General features: G+C 41.5%; 1 protein-coding gene across 1 annotated transcript; it reads left to right on the top strand.

Moving 5' to 3' along the window:
- The first annotated feature begins 765 nt into the window (after nt 1-765).
- WDR5 (WD repeat domain 5) lies at nt 766-13,674 on the top strand. The gene is made up of 13 exons (XM_009699955.1): nt 766-956; nt 1,821-1,929; nt 3,285-3,358; nt 4,302-4,391; nt 5,065-5,154; nt 6,373-6,456; nt 7,536-7,591; nt 7,734-7,780; nt 8,554-8,629; nt 10,003-10,036; nt 10,814-10,888; nt 11,503-11,590; nt 12,591-13,674. The coding sequence occupies exons 1-13, from the start codon at nt 876-878 to the stop codon at nt 12,689-12,691; spliced, it is 1,005 nt and encodes a 334-aa protein (XP_009698257.1). The 5' UTR covers nt 766-875; the 3' UTR covers nt 12,692-13,674.
- The last annotated feature ends 1,628 nt before the right edge of the window (nt 13,675-15,302 follow it).

The raw sequence follows: 15,302 nt of genomic DNA, 5'->3' as shown, positions 1-15,302 counted from the left end.
GGCGGTGGGATGTTGCGAGCGTACTTTGAAGACAAATCCTTACAGCGTGAGCTGGAGGTTATTCTCCTGAGCTGAGATGTAGCTGAGCCGCAATGGAGATTTCTTCCCTCTGCAGCATCGGCCCTGACTACCGAATCCCGGCACAGCCCTTGGTCAGGTTTTGTTACGGAAAGCAAGTCCGGTGGGACTGGCACGAGGCTGGCTTTCGGTCAGGTGGAAGTCTCGGGCAGAGAAGGGCATGATTTGATGCTCGGACCGTTTAGGAGGGAAGTAAGAGACTGAAATACTTGCATTCTGAGATGAAAGGACTCTAGTAGGGTCTTCAGCTTTGGAAATCCCTGTTATTTTTTGTGTTGGTTATGATCTTGTATTCTGTACCTTAATAAATCTGAAAAAAAGGCCTCGGACTGTTCCTTCCATCTTTTGTACAGACCATTTACCATATACTAAGTGCTTGTTAGAAGTATTTTGGGGAATATGATATAAAAACCCTGCCACACCTAAAAGCTATTCTGCTTTATTTCTATTTGGAATGGAGCAGAGTGGAAAAAAGCTTTCCAAGAAGTGATAAAAGGCCACGGCTTGGGTTCTTGGCCTCGCGCATTAGTAGATCTGAAGGCCTAAAGTACTGCCGTGTTGCTAAACAGGTACAGAATATGTGTTTTTTCATACTGGTTTCTGGCAACCTGCAGTTAGGCTAATCTCGTGCTTCTCGCCGCTGAGAATCTTTTCGACAGCTAACGCGAATATTTTGTTTGTCTTCTAGGTTTTCGTTTCAGTGTGGTTCTCCTCTCTGTGGCAAGGGCTGCCTTTTGAAGCAGCACATTCATTTTCCCCTTCAAGCACCATAAGTCTCGTTTGCCAGCTTCAGAACCATGGCAACAGAAGAAAAGAAGCCAGATGCAGAATCCACCAAAACACAATCTACTCCTTCCTCCTCAACCAATCAGAGCAAGGTGTGTGTGGGGCTCCGAACAAAATCCGTGTAAATGCACATGGCAACTACCTGCACATTCAACAGGCGAACCAGATTTAGAGAATTGAATTCTCATCTAGATTGAGATCTCCAGATTTCTGCTTCTGCTGTTGTCTCAAGCTGAAAACGTGCTGAGGATTTTCTGGGAAAAGCGGATGGAGTACAGCCTCTTCTGTAGTGCTAGGGACTTTATGGTTTTGTGGAAGTGCTTGCTAATGAAATACGTCTTGTCACTTTGAGCGTTAAAAGGGCAGGTTGGTTGTATCCTTGGAATGCCTGGAGGTGACTGGAGAAACGGTGAATCTATGATCGTAGTTGCAAAGTGAGGAAGCAGTCATTCAGATTCTTTGAAGCCTGCAGACGCTCAAAGGAGATCTTATTGTCCAACCATGAAGCCTTTGCAAAGGGTGAAAAGGGAAAATAAAAAGGAATTTTAAGGGTACAGAGGAATTGGCCTGTGATTTAATTCATGATAAGGATGAAAACTGCAAACGCTTTTAAAAGCACTACACAGATCAATACCAAGAGTATTATTTTGATCTATCGAGCACTTTATGGTTCGACTGTTGAATTACTCTCACCTGTTGGAATGGATGGAATTTGTATGAAGGATGAGTTGGTGTTGTGCATGCAACAGTAAGGCACTACTGGCCCCAGACAGTGAGGGTGTTTGTTTTGTTGTTTTTGGAATTTGGAGAGGAAGGGAAGTAAATGTTGGAATCTCTGTTATGGTGAACGTCCATGCAGTCCATTGCTGTGTATTGACCCAGTCTGATACAGAGCTTGTCACTGAGATACTTAATTTGGAATTTATTCAACTCATTCATATATATTTTTCTTACAGCCTGCGCCAGTAAAACCAAACTATGCTCTAAAGTTCACATTAGCAGGACATACAAAGGCAGTCTCATCAGTAAAGTTTAGTCCTAATGGAGAGTGGCTAGCCAGCTCCTGTAAGTATTGCTTTCTTTTTATCTCGTCTAAAGCATGCAAATGTGGGCCTTGGAGAACTGCTTGTCTTTAGCGTTACCTTCATCAGATGGAGGAGGGATGTAGTGTCATGATTTTTGTTAAAAGGAGCAATACTAAAGCTGTCAGTCTTTGGGATAATCTGCTTTAAGCTTTTTAAGTTCTGTTGCTTTGAACACTGGATCTTCTATGCGTTGCCAAGTTGGAGAGTCCTCACGTGTTCAGCTTTCTTTATCGGGCAAATGGGCAAAACCAAACACAGGATTCTTTCCCTGTGCAAAGGAAACCCTTGTGCTTTTCTGTGTTACTAAAGACATAACTCAAGCTTTTAGATTAAACTTTGTGTACAGTATCTGCAGGCAAAAGCTTAGCTCTGGGAAGTAAGGAAGGTAGCTTTGCGCTACTAGACTGGACTGTAGAGTGTGGCATGGAGGACTGGCTATGTGCTTCTGTCCTGTGTGCCTGTGGTGTTTAATCAGTTTGATTACTCCAGTGAAATGTGCAGAAGGTTATTACAAACAGTGTTTCACTACTTGCTTTCTTAAGTGATAGATGAAGTCCTCTTCCTGTCAGCTTTGGTATTTCATAAAATGTTTTTGGTAGTCAATGTTGCTTGATGGCTGTCCTGTGAAAATGTGTTTATATGACTCTCAGTGATCCAGAGAGGATCGATATATAAGGAAAGGACAATTGAAAAGAACATTGTTGAGTATGATGATGAAGGCCACTCAAACATCTTCCGGACATGGGAATGATTTAGGTCTTTGACTTAACTGGAGATAGCCTTAATAAGACCAGTGCAGTGTACCATACATAAATCATTTTTGTGTTCAAGCGTCCTCACGAAAGTCCCCCCACCTCTCCCCTGCCCAGGTTTTCCAACCTCTACCTCTGGCAAATATCAACCTTTTTCTCCGGCATGTTTTGCAAGTTAACATGGATAATATGTTTGGGTTTTTGTAGGCATTAATTCAGTCCAGCTTGTGGAGTAATTTTTGTTCTTTTTGGGCAAAAGCATTTCAGCGTTCCTATGGAACGGTACTACTTTTACCACTGGCAATCTAAAACAAAAGTAGAAACCCAAGTTTGTCATCAGAGAAACAGAAGTGGCTGGAGACTCTGTGCATTCCAGGCAGTTTATGTAATCTCAGCTGCTGCAGCTTGGCAAGTATGAAACTGTTCTTTACCAATTACATATTACCTTATACACTAGGTCTGCCTGGGGAGGCTGAACTACCCAGTGTTTGCAGAGGTGTAGTTAACGTATTTCTCTCCACCTGGAAGGGACAACTGTATGTGTTAGTGCTGTTAATCTCTTAACTGACACATTCTTTTCCAGCTGCTGACAAACTCATTAAAATCTGGGGAGCATATGATGGCAAGTTTGAAAAAACAATATCTGGTCATAAACTGGTAAGTATGAGGAGATTACCGTGCACCTGAATAAGAATTTACCTGTAAAGAAATTTGCTTTCTTTTCCTCATCCAAAATTTTCCGTTCTTGGTTAGTTTGCCTTGTGTAGAAGGCTTGTTCTTCAGTTTCGTTTTGTACTTCTTTGTTTATACAGTCCTGCGCAACAGCCTGGGACTGGAATTGCTGAAGTGATACCAGGTCAGGCTGGAAACCTGGGTGAAGTGCAGGCTGATAATGGAGTACCTGCGTGCACACTGCTTAGCCATTTTCTTGAGTCCCTCCAATTCAGGAACACCAACCTCAGACATGGGGCAGTGCATTCTTGGGTGAAAATCCCTGTAAACTGTAACACCGTGTCCTGTTCCATCTTTCCGTTGTATATGGAGCAGAATGGCTTGCCTTTTAAGGAGACTGAATTTTTCTTGTGGGTTTGCCTACGTAAACACAACACTTACTCATTCTGCAAAGTTCTAAAGAAAACACAAACTCCCAAACGCTTTGGTTTTGTTTTCTAAAGTTTCTTACATGCTGAAGTTTCGTAAGCAAAAATGAAGATTTACCAAAAGAAAAACCAGTCGAATCTTGTTCTTCTCCAGCTTTTAGGGGCTCAGACCATAAAGAGCAAGCCATTTGTCATGAAGAGAAGCCACTTACTCAGATTAGTTTATATAGCATACTGTTTATGAATTCCAGGAAAGGGTTTTGGTGGCCACAGTAAGAGCTATGTGAACAAGCCACTGATGTTTTTGGAATATGTGGCTCAGCTTAAAATGAACAAGTGTCGAAGGAGCTCTTAACTCAGTCAAATCAATGAATTCCCAGCTCTCAGTGCTGAATTTTCTTTCAAGCTTTGGCTGTGAATATAATATGCAGTCTGTTTTCCATTTTCCTGTGTCAGTGAACAAACAGAGCTGAGAAGAGAATTGTTTTCCTTTGTTTTAGGGTATCTCTGATGTTGCTTGGTCATCAGATTCCAACCTTCTTGTCTCTGCTTCTGATGATAAAACTCTCAAAATATGGGATGTAAGCTCGGTAAGGGCAGAAACTATTATTTACCTTCGTTCTCCCCAGCGTTGGTGTCTTAACTCATGGTCTTCTGAGAGACAGCCTTGATGTGCTATGATGAGAGAAGGCAGAGTTTTAAGCACTGGCTCCTCTGGTAATACTCACTCTTTTTACAGTAAGCTGGTGGTTGAATGGACTGTGAGGATGAGTGAGTTACACTGCCTACTTTTGTAAGAAGGGGGATGCTTATGGGTATCATGAGGAGTCCGGTTAGCTTCTGAGAGCGCTTAAACCTTATGGTGGCAATGCAACCGCAGGCTTTATTTCTGAAAGTAGCATCTCAGATAAAACCTTTTTGTAATTTCTTGTCATAGCTCCATTGTTTTTGCTTCTCTTCCCTTTCCTTTTCTGTGATTACAATGAGAACTGGATCATTTGGTTGAATTTTGATTAGGTATGTTAAACTGCTGGGTTCTCCTGAGTTGCCCAAAGGGTTTGCAACTTGGCTGCAGTCATGAAAAATGTGGTTTTTTTTTCTTTCCTGTTGTTTTGCTGTAGCTGGTCCTCTGCCTGTCTAAATCTGGGCTTAGAGATAGTTTCTTTGTGTGCTGCACAGTGATTAACCTTAATGCAGCTTATCTGAATGCATTTATGGTCCTGAAGGATGCTGTATATTTAAGTTTGCTAAATCTTATTTCAGGGTAAGTGCTTAAAGACATTGAAAGGGCACAGTAACTACGTTTTCTGCTGCAACTTCAACCCTCAGTCAAACCTCATCGTTTCTGGATCAGTAAGTAATTATTTTTTTTTTTTCCTTTGTGCAAAGCAAGTACTGTACACCCCTGTCACCCCACACGAAGGGGACAGACAGGTTCTTTTAGGGATCATTGGCAGAATGATGACGGCACTAAATCATAGTTACAACTAAAGCTTTATTTTTTAATGGGGTACTATGATTAGTATGGCACAGAAATTATGATTAGAATGGCACAGGGTTTCTACAGGCAGAATCAATGTAGCACAATTTATAGGTATACAGAATTTATAATACAACTTAACTTATAATTTCTAATCACTTGGATTCTAACTTAACTCAAAGTAGGACTTGTAATCACCTGGACCCTCTGCAGATCAGATCTTAATACATGGTTTGCTGTATTACTATAACAATCGTAATCTAGACTTGAAAATCATATAAAATAAAACACTGTGAGTCACTCACGCAGTCCTCGGAGGAAGCAGATGATGGTGAGGGCATCCCTGGCTACCAGAGAGGTCATGGTCTTACTGTCCAGCAACAGTTCTGGTCCAGGTTCCCCGCTTAAGACTTGTAACTGCTTGATTTTGTAGACAGTGCTCTGTGTGCTGTTATGCTTCCTTGTTCTGGGGCAGGGTGGTCACCACCACGGGGTTGGCCGGGCACCTGGGGCCTTCAAGGCCAGCGAGGAAGGGAGTAATCGGCCTGATGCCCAGGAATCTTGAGGCTGGTAGGGAGGGGAAGAAGAAATCTGTGAACCAAGTAGACAAACCAAACAGGATCTTCAGGGTCTGATAGTGAGGGAAAGGGAACAAATATGTGAGCTGCTCAGTCACAGAGAATGGCTGCTTGCCTTATAAAATGGCGTTAGTTATGCTAGCCACATTACCAAGGGTCAGGAGCAGGAGATGCTAGTTGCAGTCCCTTACCATTTCAGTTCTCTGTCTTCCTCCACAAGCACAGCTTTTAGTCAGATGAACTGTACAGTGCTGCTGCTGTCTTTGCTTGGGGACACAGTCAAGCCTTTAACCCATCCTCAACGTGCAGGTTTCCTGCATGGAGAGGAAGAGTTCAGGGAGCTATGTTCCCAGTCTGTTATTTTTCTCCCTGTGTACCACTTGTGTCCTAGGCTTTCTGACGCAGCTGCAGTGCAGCTGGAGGAAGGCACATGCATCTAGTCAAGCTGTAACACCTTGCATGCCTTGAATAGGTGCATCATTAAACCACCTTGTGCATTTCTTCAATCTTCAGTTTGACGAAAGCGTGAGGATATGGGATGTGAAAACAGGGAAGTGCCTCAAGACGTTGCCTGCTCATTCTGACCCAGTTTCAGCTGTAAGTCCCTTCTGATAAATGAACGTGCTAACATGCTTATTTTGTTTGGCTGAGCTCCTCTCCTGCCTCTGTAGAGGAGCAGATTTGTGCTATAACTCTTGCTATCAAGCCCCTACACAGTGTAGTGAATGGGCTGTGGTTGATTTGCCAGTGGTCATTGCTCAATGAGAGTGAAATGAAAATGTTTTCTGTCAGATCGGTATGGATTTTGGTCCTGGGTGTGAATGTGGGGAGCAGTGAATAGTGGTGTGCCAGTCATGCCTGAGTCTGGCAGTTTGATGCTGTGGCATAGATTTGTGGTCACAACCTGTATGTCTGTTGCTTTCATGTTGTTCCAAGCTATTACTGAAGTCCAGAGCAGGGTAGTTCCATACTACACTCTGTTTCAAATCTTATTCATTTAAGAGGTGAAAGGAGCTTGGAGTACAGCAATATCCATTCAAATGAAGGAAAAACAGAGGTGTTCAACTCAATGTTTTTGAAATGAAGGAAACTGGAAAAAAATTTGAGGCTCAGATGTGCTAAACCGTGGCTGTTGTAACATGATTGTTCTGCCTTGTGTAGAAGATATTCCACGCTTAAAAATGTATGTTAGTAGTAATTATTCTTTAAAATAGCAGTATTTTGAGGTGTAGTTCAAGGCAATAAATTGATCTTAAAACATAGGTGTGGCTACATGAGAGGTTAAATTCCATGCTTTTAAAATTACAAGGTACTATCTCCAGGTTTAATACTACTATTACTTGAGCAGCTAATGCTGTCTGAACAGAGTGTCTGTGTGTTCATGTGTTCTTAGCTTCTGAAAAAACATGTATTCCAGTTCCTGATGCTTGAATAACCAGCTGTAGTTAACATCCGTCCCTCTTTATAGTTATGCCAGACAAACGAGGGGAAAGATTCTTGGTTTTGATCACGTTACCCATCTTAACTTTTGCCTTTTGTATGTCTTGTTGACTTTCTTCTTCTATTCATGTGAATTGCGGTGTCAGTAATGGAAGATAAGTACTTTCAGTGGAGCTTAAAAATTTGACCTTTATGAACATCAGTAAAGTTATCTTTCCCCTTCTATACTATTACAGGTGCATTTTAACCGTGATGGATCCCTGATAGTATCAAGTAGCTATGATGGACTCTGGTAAGTGGTCATTTCTTGTCCGCGGCACTCTTCAAACCTTTTGCATTTTAAAAAAAGGACTTTTCAAAAAAAAACTTGTAATGTTAAAATTGGAACAAAGACTTCAAAACCAATAGTAATGATTCTTGTGTGTTTTTAATAGTCGAATCTGGGATACAGCATCAGGCCAGTGCTTGAAAACACTGATTGGTAAGTCAGAATATTTCTTGTTTGTGCTCTTATTTTTCACTGTTAAGTTGTGACATAGATATTCTGCATCACTGCTGTGAACAGTGGCTTCCTTAAGTTCTATTTTACTGTCTTCCTACCGTTCTGTTAGTACACTGTTGTTCTCCTATCTATAGAGGAACTATCCACTCACATGAATGGAAACTTGCTTAAGCTTCGAGTGTTGTATAGTACAGATGGACAAATGAGTGCTTTCCAAAGTTTTCTGCCATTGAGCCGTGTAGTGCTTGCTGTCCAGCGATTCAAAACTGCAACGACAAAGTTTGTGCTGTTGGATGTGATGAAAACAGATAGTCTGTGACTACACAAGCTGCCTTTTTATTGCAAGATGCATGAATGCATTTTGTGAACATAGCCGATAAAAGGAAACCACCTGTTGGGCATATGTTGCCTAGTCCTTCATATTCTTATAAAACATTATATAGACAAGTTATATGGTGCTACAAATCAGTGGCATGTATTCTAATATAATGATTTTTAAAAGGTAGAGATACAGTCTTGCTCTGCTAAGTGCTGATTCAAGGAAGGAAAGTTTGGTTACAAAGGGTTATTTAAAATGTTTGTGAGCAAAATGCTTAATATCCTTTTCTTAAATTAATGGAAGCAATCACCTTTCCTACATCTCTGTTTTTCTTCATGTACCAAGGGACAGCAAATTATTGTCAAAAGAAATTCTCTGTCAATGAAACAATATAACTGTGTACTATTTAATATTGCTTTTATTTTTGCTGTAGATGATGATAACCCTCCTGTGTCTTTTGTGAAATTCTCACCAAATGGCAAATACATACTAGCTGCAACTTTGGACAAGTAAGTATTAAAAAGAAATTGAGGGCTTTTCTTGTGTTTGAGTATCAGATAAAACTTTATTTTGCTGCTCTTTAGCTATCATAGTAATGATACTACACAAGTTCGTATATACTATCAAACTTGAAAAGCCTGCAAGGTGTTGTGCTTTGCTAATGGTACAGACAGGACTTTGTTCTTCTTAAAGTCTTGATGCTGCTTAGCGACTGCAGCACCCATTCGTTCCTTCTTGTACCTTTCAAAACCTTAGCGTTTCCTTGCATTAGTGATACAATTCTTTTGTAACCTTGAGAGACAGAAAACTTGGCCTATAAAAGACTGCAATATATAAATAACTTTGTGTAAGGCATAAAAGCAGTGCAGGTGTGCTGTTTGTATTGAGAATGATTCACCTGGAGAACTTCCATGCATCTACTAAGAAGGGATTAGCTGGTCTGTCATCTCCATTCACAGACTGTAATGATGCTGTTGCTTTCGTGAGACCTCCCTTTCCTAGGTCATGAGGCAGCTGCCCTCCCTGTCTCAGCATCTTTGTACAAAAGATACCACAGACTGTTGCCTGCCTTTTTCAACTATCAGTGAAAAGCACAGAAAGCCCTGGGGAAGAGAAGGGGGACTATCTTGCAAGCTCTGATGGTAGCCTGGGTATCAATACAGATGGTCTGTATTTGGAAATGCATGGGGCTTGCTTAATCTGTGGAAGAGCCTCGTACTTGACTGAAACAGGTGACTCGCTTCATGTCCAAATCGTATTCAGTGGTGTGCTTATTCACTTGCTCTGCACTGGCTTAGGCTTGAACAAGTTGAGGATGCCTCAGTCCAGTGTTTACTCCCCTAAAACACTCTGGTGCAGGCCTGCGAGTTGAAAAATTAGGGCAGTGTGTGTGTATTTTGATCTGTATCTACTTTCAACAGGATTTGATTTTAAAACAGCTGAGGGAGAGGGGATGGTTTCTTGAGCATTCCCTGATTCTAGTAGGTTTCTCACTGCAAGAAAGATGATGTCTAATAAAATCTGTATGAATCGTTTGGATGCACTGGGAGTTGGGGATTGTGTGCCAAACCACTTCATCCTCTCTCACTGTAATTTGTCTGTTATTCTGCGCATTTCCCTAGTTGTCTGGTCATTATTTATAAAGAAACTTGCAGGTGTGGGGAAACATTTAAATATGCTATTTTTTTGTGGAGGAGAATGTGAATGGCATGGCAGTAAAATTGATACTTGGGGGTTAATTAATGCTGCATTCTGAAGCCAGGCTAAAGTGATCCATGTAGACTTTAAGAACTCTGGTATGGAGAAACTTTTTCTGCTGCTAGGAAATTGTCAGATAAAAAACCCCAAGAACTAAAATACTTGTTTTTCTGTTGTTTTCTAGCACTCTTAAACTTTGGGACTACAGCAAAGGAAAGGTAAAGAAATCCTGTCTTACTATGTAGACTTGACTAAGCTTATAGGAAAATCTGGATTTCATATGTGCTTTTCAAACTTGCTTAATGTATTATGAATACTACAGAAAAAAGTGTTAGTACCCCTTTACTGGAGAGGACAAACTTTTAGCAGGGCTTGTTGCGGTAGGACAAGGGGTAATGGTTTTAAACGAAAAGAGGGTAGATTTAGACTAGATATAATGAAATTTTTTACAATGAGGGTGGTGAAACACTGGAACAGGTTGCCCAGAGAGGTGGTCAATGCACCACGCTGGAAATGTTCAAGGTCAGGTTGGATGGGGCTCTGAGCAACCTTATCTAATTGAAGATGTCCCTGCTCATTGCAGGGGGGTTGGACCACATGACCCTTAAAGGTCCCTTCCAACCCAAACCCTTCTATGATTCTGTGACTAAAGATGCCTTTGGGGGGAAAAAGAAAAAAAGGGCTCCTGCATAGCCCTGAGATGTTGAGTAAAGCTATAGTTTTGCATTTTTCTCTTCATGAACAATTAGTTGCTGTTGCTGTCTTTCTCTGTGGTAATGTGGCAAATTTAGGGCTTTTTGGTTGTTTGTTGTTTTTTTTCCCCTTCAAATTTGTTTAGTGTTCTAGGGCAGAGATGCCCTCTGCATCCTCTAGATAAGTTGGTAGGGTGGGGAACACAGGCAGACATATTTAGTCTTTTCTTCCAAGAGAGTTTGTCCTTGACTGAGAAAACTGCCTCCCAGCTGTATTAATGTCTTGTGGCTCTTCACTTCCAGTGCCTGAAGACGTACACAGGACACAAAAATGAGAAGTACTGCATATTTGCAAATTTCTCCGTTACTGGTGGAAAGGTTAGTGTTTATTTAAGATGCCTTTTACCCATGTGCAGTTTTTACTGCTTTTCTCTGTGGAAGAAACAGGAGTTTGGGGATGGAAACCTACTTTGGTGGGTGCTGGTTCACAGGTGCCATAGTACAGTGGGAGAAGGGGGTGTCCTAGGAAATCCCCTCTGAGCACCTCTGGTGTCTGTGTCTCTAGGTGGACGCACTGTCCCACTGCAGACTCCTGCCACTGCAGCAGGAGAAAAGGGCTTTCCTGCAGCAGGAGAGCAACTGCTTGTGCATCGGTTTGCATAGCCACGCAGCAGTTGGCCATCAGACAGTCGGTTGGTGTGTGCTGGTTGAGGTGCCAGAACAGATCAGCAGAGATTAAGTCCAAACACAGAACCACCTCAAGCTCCTCTTGCTCCATTAGTTTTCTTCCTCTGGTATACGCAGGGTGGAAAAAAGCTTTCTGCTGCCTGTATACGCTGAATGGAGGCTGAGAGAGAATGAACTGCATCAAGCAGTCGTATGATGTTAGAAGTTCCCTTTCATGTGATGACAAATCTTTACTGAATAAGAGCAGGTAGATATAGATGAGGAGAAAGATTAAAAATAACTGTGTGTTTTCTCTGCCCCTCCAGTGGATCGTGTCCGGTTCAGAAGACAACCTGGTTTACATTTGGAACCTTCAGACAAAAGAGATTGTACAGAAATTACAAGGACACACAGGTGTGGAAGAGGATTTTGGTTTTATCGATGGAATATCCCTCCTGTCAGCTTGTAATGAGGGCTTAGCTTGAGCATTTTCTCTCTGATGTTTAGTTTTGACTGTCAGACCCATAAATTCTTGACTGGCTGAAGCTTAATTGGACCCTAGGACTCCTTTTTATGAAGGGTTTTTTATGGGTATTGCAAGTGTTTATTCTTTCATGGTGAGAACTTTGCCATCGACTTACAAAAGTCTTCCTTGAGTTCAGGACTGGTCGAGATATTTAAGTGACTCATAGTATTAGTGACTTTCAATTGCCTGTTAACACCTTCCAAAGCTGCAGTGCTTGAAAGGATAAGGACTGGTGTAGTCATGCTGTTTGTAAATGTCTGTACTTATGCCTGTTCTTGAAGGTAGAGTTGAGTATGTATGGAGGTGTCACCTGATGGATATTTCAGTCTGAATCCCATACAAGAGCAGTACTTTCACTGTACCAACTAGAAGGAATTGTGCTGTGGAATCTAAGCATGCTTATTCCTTTGCAGGACCATTGATTTGGACTGTAAGCGGGGGCAGTGGCAGCAGGTTTTCATTTTCAGGCTAGGGCAAGGCTCTGAAGATGAAGTGCTATCTAAGCATTGAATAGGACGTTGGAAATACCTTACATGGAAAGAAAAAAACTGATCTGGGTTTTTATTAGCTGTGTCTGACATAATATGCCAAGAGTTTTGCCTGTGAAGTAAGCAAGAACTGGAATCTAGAGGGTTGTCACATCTTGAAACCTGTCAAACACTTTGCTACTCTCAATTCTTTTTTGCTAGTGTTTCCTCTCACAGGGAAGCAATATTTGGAAAATATTTATGAATAATGTGTTTGTAATTCTGCTACAAGGAAATAGTAACTTGGCTATGCTGTTTCAAAATGCAGCAGCAATATACGTTCTTTTTCATAAATGCCTGCTATGAACCAGATTGCATTACTGTAAATAATGATATTTGTCTATCTTTTCTCTTTGCGTAGATGTTGTAATCTCAACAGCTTGTCACCCAACAGAAAACATCATTGCATCAGCGGCACTAGAAAACGACAAAACAATTAAACTGTGGAAGAGTGACTGTTAAACGTTCCAGTATCACTTTAGAGACTGTCAGGAAAAAATGTTTTTAAAAAAATTATTAAAAAACCACATGAGAATAATAAATCCAGTTTGGCAGGAAACCTGAAGAATATTTGATAAAGTGGTTTCTGTTAGTCTTGGCCCAAAGAAAACGTCTTAGCTCTGCTAGAACCGGGCAACGTGGTGGAAAAAAAAAAAGATGCAGTGTCTCCTTTTCTTGCCTAATCTTTTGGCAGACAAATGGATCATTCTGACATCGTGTTAGAAGTGTCAGCCTTGTATTGGACACCCCAAAGATACTGTACTTTATGGTGGCATTACTTCTGGGCACTGTTGCTGCTTAAGGAAGAGCTGCCAGTCTACTTTGTAACAGTAAGTTAAGTCACGAGCCTAGAGATGTGTGGAATTTTTTTTTTTAAATGTCTAATTTTTTATTTTTTTTTTCAGAATGTAGCTTCTAGTCACTTGGGAAGTTTCTGTATTGTTTTAAATAGGAGTACTGCATCTTTAAGGGTGCTTCATTTTAAACACTCAACTCAAACTTTGTGACCAAATAAAACCATGCAGTTCCAGATTTCCCTCCTCCTGCCCCTGACTTGACTCCTGTGGTGAAATCTCCTCTTACCTTCTGTATAGTTGCTTACCTCTTGTTACGTGTGTTTAATAGATGCTGTTCTAGAGCAAAGTTACAGTTCTTCTGTTAACCATTAAAATGAATCCTGCTTGTAGTTGTTCTCAGCATATTTTAATTTTTTTCTCTCCTGATTATAAAGCAAGCTCACAGAACACTGTAAAGTTATTTCAATGTAAAAAGAAGAAACCCAGAATTTTGTATCTTGAAAATCCATCGTATGAAACTGTATTGATAATGGCATGACTCTGTATCTATTTCAGCGTTGGTATTTCTTTCCCTTTTTGTCATACCCATGTGGTATTTACACATGCAAAAAAAAATACCATATGCCATAATAAAAAGGTGGGATTTTATGTGTATGCTTGTGGTAAGAGTGTACTGATGTGAAGTGTCGGTGTCCAAAGAAGCTTCCCTTAAAAACACCTTCAGAAGGAAGTATTTCTGTAGCAGCCCCTTTGAGTGAGGAGGAGGGAGCAGTGTGGTGCGTTACATCTGTTGTGAAGATGATAGTAAGTCAAAATTAGTTTAAAGAAAGTAAGAAGATTGAACTGAAGGTGTCCTCAGCAGAGGCAACATTAGTACAAACCCTCACAGAGAGCTTTAGCTAAGGGGAAAGGAATCCTGCTGCCCTCCCCGTGCGGATGGGACAGGGCAGGCTGAGTGATGGTCCAAGATTTAGCTTGTGCTGGTTAAGAATGGCATTGAGGCACAACTTTTATTGCACCCAAAGGGTTGTGCTGTAAGGGGATGTTTTGTTCCTGGTGAAGGAAAAATATTATGGTGTGGTTTTTTTTCTTTGTATCGAGCTTATGTGCTTGATAATAACTGAAAATCAATTGCAGGAAAAACTTCTCTAGTGGCTGCTCGGAGACTGCCTTGCTTTACCCTTAGAGAAGATGACAGCTGCAAGACATGAGGTATAGCTTTTCTTTTTAAAATATAAAAATAGAGTTCATGTTGAGCTGGTGCTAAAATGACTATTAAGAATATCACTGTCTTTTTGAGGTTTTTCACTACTCCCAGGAAAGGACACTGTGTCTCTAGACTTAGTGAGTGTCACTGCTGAAAAAAATGATGAAGAAATTGATTATTTCAGTCTTTTTCTCACAGGCCAATGAAACTTTTCAATTGCAAGATGTGGCTGTGCTGCTTTACCAGTGGGGAGAAGCCAGTGTCTCACTCCAGCAAAGCATTTTTACATAGATTCAAAAATGCTTTGTGGCATAGTACTTGCCATGTATCTGTGTTTGTGTGAGCAGCTTTGCTTGCCCAGCTGTGCTGTGGCTTTCCCTGCCCTCTGAGCCCAAGAGCTATGGAGAAGGGAGATGGTTTCCCTGCTATCAGGAGGAAATGTCCTGAACAGGGATATTTTCCCCCAGACTGACGAGCCCTGATGTAAAGGATCTACTAGAAAGCTGTCCTTTGTAAATGTGTTTAAGTCCTTAGTATCCCACCTGGAAATAACGCTGGGGCCTGTTGGTATGAGCTCTACTTAGCTATAATTATATCCAGCCCGGCATGTCAGTGGTGGTTTGACGGCCAGGATTAGCTAATCTTGTAAAGCTCGGTACTGAAGACCAGGTTTGTGCCATGGCTGGGCTGGCTCTCCCTTCTGTAGTAGGAGAGATGGAGCTTTGCTTGTGTCAGGTGCAGCCTGACTGGGGCTCGGCTCTGCTGGGAGCTTTTAGGCTGAGGGGAAAAGGAGAATCTGGGTGAGGAAAGAAACCGGAAGGAGCTGGGTTTTTTAGGGATCCCCCCCGAAAAAACATGGTTAGATGCCACGAAGTAGGTGGCAGTGCCTTAACCGTATGCGTGTTGTACAGGCCACGGGGGCCTCTTCCATCCTTATCAAGGGGAGTGCTAACCTTCTCTCCTTTCATACAACACACGGCAGCGCCTCCCTATGGCCGCATTTAAACCTCCCTCAAGCTGCTTCTACACAGGATTGTGTGAGGAAAAATTTCGCCTTTTCTTCCTTCTC

This window comes from Cariama cristata, unplaced genomic scaffold (genome assembly GCF_000690535.1).
Source record: "Cariama cristata isolate BGI_N322 unplaced genomic scaffold, ASM69053v1 scaffold11485, whole genome shotgun sequence".
In the NCBI taxonomy this organism is placed as follows: domain Eukaryota; kingdom Metazoa; phylum Chordata; class Aves; order Cariamiformes; family Cariamidae; genus Cariama; species Cariama cristata.
Note: the sequence above shows the minus strand (reverse complement) of the source record. Positions and strands in the feature narration are given on the sequence as shown.

Excerpts from the sequence above, each read along its gene's own strand:
- WDR5 (XM_009699955.1), top strand. The coding sequence starts at position 876 with ATGGCAACAGAAGAAAAGAAGCCAGATGCAGAATCCACCAAAACACAA. Across the intron at positions 4,392-5,064 it reads AAATATGGGATGTAAGCTCG|GGTAAGTGCTTAAAGACATT; the intron begins GTAAGGGCAGAA and ends ATCTTATTTCAG. Across the intron at positions 7,781-8,553 it reads GTGCTTGAAAACACTGATTG|ATGATGATAACCCTCCTGTG; the intron begins GTAAGTCAGAAT and ends TTTTTGCTGTAG.